General features: G+C 33.7%; 1 protein-coding gene across 4 annotated transcripts; it reads left to right on the top strand.

Moving 5' to 3' along the window:
• Window positions 1-5,020, top strand: LOC111391919 (probable alpha-amylase 2). Of its 4 annotated transcripts, none has more exons than XM_023017203.1 (13): window positions 1-101; window positions 465-549; window positions 679-706; window positions 1,256-1,290; window positions 1,398-1,524; window positions 1,620-1,846; window positions 1,934-2,079; window positions 2,206-2,318; window positions 3,138-3,226; window positions 3,531-3,653; window positions 4,058-4,093; window positions 4,558-4,656; window positions 4,735-5,020. In XM_023017203.1, the coding sequence occupies exons 2-13, from the start codon at window positions 532-534 to the stop codon at window positions 4,924-4,926; spliced, it is 1,233 nt and encodes a 410-aa protein (XP_022872971.1). In that variant the 5' UTR covers window positions 1-101; window positions 465-531; the 3' UTR covers window positions 4,927-5,020. The 4 variants fall into 4 exon arrangements, with proteins under 4 accessions (XP_022872971.1, XP_022872969.1, XP_022872968.1 ...); XM_023017201.1 differs by having other exon boundaries at window positions 465-561; XM_023017200.1 differs by having other exon boundaries at window positions 465-561; window positions 1,253-1,290.
• Window positions 5,021-6,323: the final 1,303 nt, after the last annotated feature.

Raw genomic sequence — 6,323 nt, 5'->3', positions numbered from 1 at the left:
GCAATTTAATTATGCTATAGTCCACTGCAACAACAAGGAACTCAACCTTATCCCGGATAATTTGGAATCCGCAATCATGTTTATAGTCAAAGTTTGCATATGTAAGTAAATTATCATAAATAACGAGAAAGCGTATGAAGATACATAAGCACTTGGTTGCACACAATTTTTTTCTAATATATTTCTGCATTTGGTTTTGCCATTATTGAAATTGGCACACCATAATACTTGGACGTGAATAATTTATGCAAGTTCAGTGTTTGGCAGCATGGAATTGTGTTGATTGGTATCATGGAAAAACCAATTCAAATTTTTATTCAAGTGTTTCCAAATCAAACTTCAGTGCCCATTTCAATGTCACTAAGCAGGACATAACGTTACAGTCTTGTGATTATGTGATATTCTATATTCGTAATGCAAAAAATGGAGTGAAACTGTCAATAATGAATTTAAGGTGGATGCAGGGATTTATTCGCTCTCCACTTCATCTGTTCTACTATCAGATATTTGGAAACTTCAAGTTGATCCATCATGGGTTACACAAGCAACGTAGGCATCCAAGTCTGCTCTCTATCTATTTATTTTTCGATATCAATAACAAAATGACATACTTGCTGATTGAGTATATGCATTTAGGATAAGATTGCGTTGTCTCTTATCATCTATTATTGAATGCAGGAGTTTAATAAACAGCAAACTGACTCTGGTAATTTTTTCCATCTCTGTTCGTTATCTTTTGCTCTTTCTAAAATCATGTGGCAATTTAGATTATTGATCTTACCCATGTGCACTTTGTGCTTTATCTTTGTTACTTTCTTCCTTCTTTTTGCCAATGATGTAGAATTTATTGTAGCTTCTTCAGTTCTTTAGTGTTATTCGGTGCCAGTGGGTTGATGCGGAAAGTGTTTCTGTGATTATCAATGGGAGTTGTGAAGAACTCAACCAAAGAATGGAAAATAAATATAACGTGTCTTTTTCCCCTGCTATATTTATCACCTGCTCTCCTTTTTCTCCTACTAAAAAATCGTTAGCATATCTATCAATATCTTCAAAAATTGGAAAGCACGAGGATACGTGGAGAGGAATTGATTTTGATATGAAGTTTACTTTGTATTACGTTTCTCAATTGTCAAGATCTATTTTCTGCTTTACTAATCTTTAATTTGATATGCATTTTAATATAATATCCTTCAACTATAGAGTAATCTACTATGTATAAATAACTAAAAATGTGGTTTCAATCAATTTGCAGCAGCAGTCATTAGCAGTGGGAAAGAGATTTTACTGCAGGTAAATTGTAATATTATACTCTTTTAGTCTTCGTAGTAGAGAAAAACACCCACTTACCAAATAAATGGATAAGCATGGGGAGAAATACTGAGTAGTTGCTTTAACAGGCCTTCAACTGGGAATCTCATAAACATGATTGGTGGAGAAACTTAGAGAGAAAGGTTCCTGATATGGCGAAATCTGGCTTTACATCTGCCTGGTTGCCTCCACCATCCAATTCACTGGCACCTGAAGGTTGAAATAAAAGCATATCATACTTTAGTACACAATCTTATACCTTGCTTTCCCTCTAAATTCATTTTTTGCCTGTTTATTCTCTTCAATGTCAGGTTACCTTCCCCAGAACCTTTATTCTCTTAACTCTTCATATGGTTCTGAGCACCTTTTAAAAGCTTTACTTAATAAGATGAAGCAGTACAAAGTTAGAGCGATGGCCGACATAGTCATAAATCATCGAGTTGGAACTACACAAGGGCATGGTGGAAAGTATAACCGTTATGATGGAATTCCATTATCATGGGATGAACGTGCTGTGACATCTTGTACTGGTGGATTGGTAACTAAATTTCTTATTAGTCAATTTCATGGCAAGTGATTTTGCTTTCGTATTTACACTTTTTATTTGTTAATTTCATGATTTTAGGGCAATAAAAGCACTGGGGACAACTTTCACGGTTTTCCGAATATTGATCATACTCAACAGTTTGTTAGGAAAGACATCATTAACTGGCTTAGGTGGCTACGTAATTCTATTGGCTTCCAAGATTTCCGTTTTGACTTTGTAAGAGGGTATGAGAGATTTAAAACTTTTTCCCATTAAAATCCTTAAGATTGTACTTTCCCTTTTTCTGTTTGCTTCTACATTTCTCTCTTCGTATATCAATTCACTGATAGAGATATTTTGTTCCAATCTAGCTATTCTGCGAAATATGTGAAGGAGTACATTGAGAATACAAAGCCCATATTTTCAGTTGGGGAATATTGGGATTCTTGCAATTACAGAGGCCACTACTTGGAGTACAATCAAGGTATTTTTTTTCTCTATGAAAATTCATAAAGATCGATAAGTTGCAGTTACATTAAACAACAAAGAAGCTGCATATAAATGTTGCACAGGTGCAATCAATCAGATGTTTGAAATTGCTTTCTTCTCTTTAATTTTTTTTTTTTAAAACTTGAATATTTACTAATAGCTACATTTTAGGCTTCAGTATAGTGTTACTAGTAGAAGTGCAACATTAGGAACTTATATACTAATTCCCCCATTTTGTTTGTGTAGATCCACGTGTTATTCGATCAACCCTGAAGTCATTGTTAAGTGGATGAAGATTGTATTGATATTTAAATACTCACTCCATCCATAGATTATTGCTTGATTTTGGAAAGTCCCCTCTATTTTTATAGGGTCATGACAATGACATTTCAATTGTAATTTCATCTTTCTTAAATTCTGAAGTTTCAAACGAGTGATAAAATGCAGATTAATTTTAGATAGTCTTTCTCTTTTCGGGTATAAAATGATAATTGTGGCTTTTCAAAATGAACCACTTTTGTTTGAACATATCACAAATGGAAAGTGTAGCATCAATAAAGTCATGAAGGTCAATATGTAGTGTTGAGTAGAGTTTGATAACCTTTGATATTGAGTATAATTTCTTTGAAGTAGTGATGCTTATTTCGCTTTTCATCCTCAAATTTTTATTTTATTAAAGATTCTGTAAACATTCATCAGTTGTTGGGAGCAGAGAAGATATTCTCATGTTAAACACATAATTTTTCACTTTTTCATGAGTAGAACTTCTATCAATATGTTCATTCACATCTCCCTCCACTAACCCCACCTGCAGATAGTCACAGACAAAGGATTATTGACTGGATTGATGATATGGGGCAACTTGCAGCTGCATTTGACTTCACAACAAAAGGAATTCTTCAGGTAATTTAGAAGTCATTTAGAAGAGCTGAGTGTATGTTGATCTTTAAGGACAAGGTTTTAAACATTTTACCTTCTTTCTTATAAGCTTGTTTGGTTTAATTTATAGTCTCATATAATTTAAAGGTTAAATTCAAACTTTAATTGTACCACACATTTTGTAAGATCCATAACTACTACCTACTTATCCACCACTCATTTCTCTCGATTATAATTCGGCTACTTATAATATCTCCTAGACAATCACTGAAAGTGAATTCGTATTTGTTCTTCACCAATCTTTATTTATATTTTTCTTCTCCTTCAGCAAGCTGTTAAAGGAGAATTATGGCGCCTCCGGGATCCACAGGGGAAACCACCAGGTGTTATGGGATGGTGGCCTTCAAGGGCTGTTACTTTTCTTGATAATCACGATACTGGATCTACTCAGGTACTAGTTTCCTCCAAATATCTATGAAGTAGACCTGATAAATGCAAGATGTTAGGAAAATAAATTTATTAGTGGGAAATTGCAAGTGCAGTAAAGGTGCCAGAGCATAATTCTACCAAATTGTTTCAGCTCTTTCCTTTTTCGGGCTGTAATGGATACCTGAAGGACAAATTGGTTCTATTTAGTGATATGTCATAGCTGCAATTTGTATGTCTTCATTTCCATGGAGATGAGTAGCCATAAAATAATACTCTGAACAGAAATTCTGCTCGATAATATTCTTTATTCTTTATTCATTATAATCCTCACTTGGCATTCTTTATGTGTCGCTTATATATTACTGCAGCCAGCATTGGGGACTTTATACTTCGCAAGTAGTTTCTGATAACATTTTTCCTTTGCAGGCTCATTGGCCTTTTCCGTCAAATCATATCATGGAGGTATTCTTTATAAAATTCTCTTGATTAGATTGTTTGAGAATTTTCATGCTTTGGTTTGTAAACTTAAACGTCTCCATGTATTGCATAGAATTTTCTTGTTCTACAATATATTTTCTTACGTCCAGTTGTTTCTAACACCATTTAGAAATGAGACATTCTAGGATTTGTTTAGATCTTATGATAAAAATGGATGGTCAGTGAACTGGAAGAAGTATATTTTCGTTATTTATAACATTTAATGCTATATTTTTGCTTGATTTATAAGAATAATGTTATTCGTAGTCGCTCATTGCAGCAGTCGCTCTACGTGGCATATACATGGGAGGTGGTTATTTGATGAGCGACTACGAATAGCAGTACTCGATTTATAATGTGTTCTTTCTCACATCTCTGTTCTCGAATTAAATTAAGTTGATGCCAGCGTCCAATGTTTAGATTCTTTTCTGTTGCATTGGTTTTTACAGGGCTATGCATACATACTCACTCATCCTGGTATACCATCAGTTTTCTACGACCATTTCTACGACTGGGGAAATTCCATTCACGACCAAATCACAAAGCTGGTAAATTACTTTTAACAATTTCATCTACTGAAATAATTTTCTTTGAGAAATATGACTCATATATAAATACAAGTGCAGATGGATATTCGACGTAGTCAAGGAATAACTAGCCAATCACCTATTCGAATTCTCGAAGCACAGCCTAATCTGTATGCTGCAGTTATTGGTGACAAAATATCGATGAAGATTGGGGAGGGTTCTTGGTGTCCCTCTGGAAAGGAATGGACTCTTGCAACTAGTGGCCACAGATATGCTGTTTGGCAGAAGTAGTCACTGCTTTGCAGCAGTACAATAGAATAACTCTGCATACTTTTTTCCCATTTAATTTTTACTGGGGGTGGGTAGGAAGGGGGTAAGGGAGGGGTAGAATTTGAATAAGGCTTCTACTATCCATTGTTGGAGGAAAATGTTGTTGAGAATATATTTGATACAATATTATGCAATATTGAATAAAATATATAGAGTTGTATAATGAAATATGTCAATTATTTTCTCTTGCCAATTATTATGTCTTAAAATTCTAATGCATGGAAAGAATCTTTTGTTAAACTACATATTACTTAAAACATTTAAGTTTGATAGCTTATACTTTCTAGCTGAATATTTATTAAATTGGATTCATATAAATTAGTCAGTTTACCCATTTTTAGTAATCAAGAACACAATACAAGCAAATAATAATTTGATATTAAAGTTTTTACTATCTTTATAAAAAGTATGATTTTTAATGCAGTTCATTCTATTTATCATTTTCCTCTAATTTTTCATTCACTTTGAATCTTATTTAAAGGTAGAAGGGATGTCAAGTGGGGCACGACTCACTCCACACACGAGCTGAGTCGGTTGGCCGACTCGCTCTAAAGGTAGCACCGTGTTCGATGTGGAGTGGACGAGGTTCATGAGAAAAGCGTGAAAAACAATGTTGGTTGTTAAAACTTCATCCTAAGAATGAAATATTGATGCCATTATAAAAGAACTTCAAAAAAGAAATAAATTGTACAATATTATGTAGAATGTCTAATATTATTATATACCAAAGGTGCGATTGAAGTGTACAAATACAATGAATAGAGATTAAATAATTAATGGAAATGGATGGGGGCAGTTCTCAGCATTAAACGCGTGGGTGGGGCATTGGGGGATGCTATGAATCTGCCTTAATGAATGAGATGCAAACACTAAAAACAGACAAATGCATTTGGATCATGCTATATATACCTAATTTTTTTACCTAATATTTTACATACACTCATAATAGGGGTGTGGGGACCACAAGTTTGGATTATTTTATTCACGCGAGGTCCACGTGCTTGTGAGAGTAGGTAAACCATTTGGTAAACCAAATTATGTACACTTAGAATTATCCAATGCATTTACATTCACATACAAAATATCTATCTAGAAATTTCATATTTGTGGAAGTTTGAAGGAAGCTGCTTCCTATTTTACTGTCGAACAAACAAGGACGGAGCTTGAAAGATTTGTTAGGGTGGGCTGAAGTTTAATTTTTTTTTCAATGCACTCAATACCATAAAAAATGCTCTACATTCACGAGATTTAGTTTAAAAGGTTAAACTCATGATGCTTGTGACAAAGTGGGTCAGAAAATATTTTCGAATACTTATGACAGTTTTTTACTAATAAAATTAAATATATAGCATATTACT

The sequence above is a fragment of the Olea europaea genome, unplaced genomic scaffold, assembly GCF_002742605.1.
Source record: "Olea europaea var. sylvestris unplaced genomic scaffold, O_europaea_v1 scaffold8576, whole genome shotgun sequence".
NCBI classification, from domain to species: domain Eukaryota; kingdom Viridiplantae; phylum Streptophyta; class Magnoliopsida; order Lamiales; family Oleaceae; genus Olea; species Olea europaea.
Note: the sequence above shows the minus strand (reverse complement) of the source record. Positions and strands in the feature narration are given on the sequence as shown.

What these genes read in the sequence shown, in the direction of transcription:
- LOC111391919 (XM_023017200.1), top strand. Translation starts at nt 532, where the DNA reads ATGGGTTACACAAGCAACGTAGGCATCCAA. An exon ending in CATCTTGTACTGGTGGATTG is followed by an intron (nt 1,847 to 1,933) that starts GTAACTAAATTT and finishes TCATGATTTTAG; the next exon opens with GGCAATAAAAGCACTGGGGA. An exon ending in ACGATACTGGATCTACTCAG is followed by an intron (nt 3,654 to 4,057) that starts GTACTAGTTTCC and finishes TTTCCTTTGCAG; the next exon opens with GCTCATTGGCCTTTTCCGTC.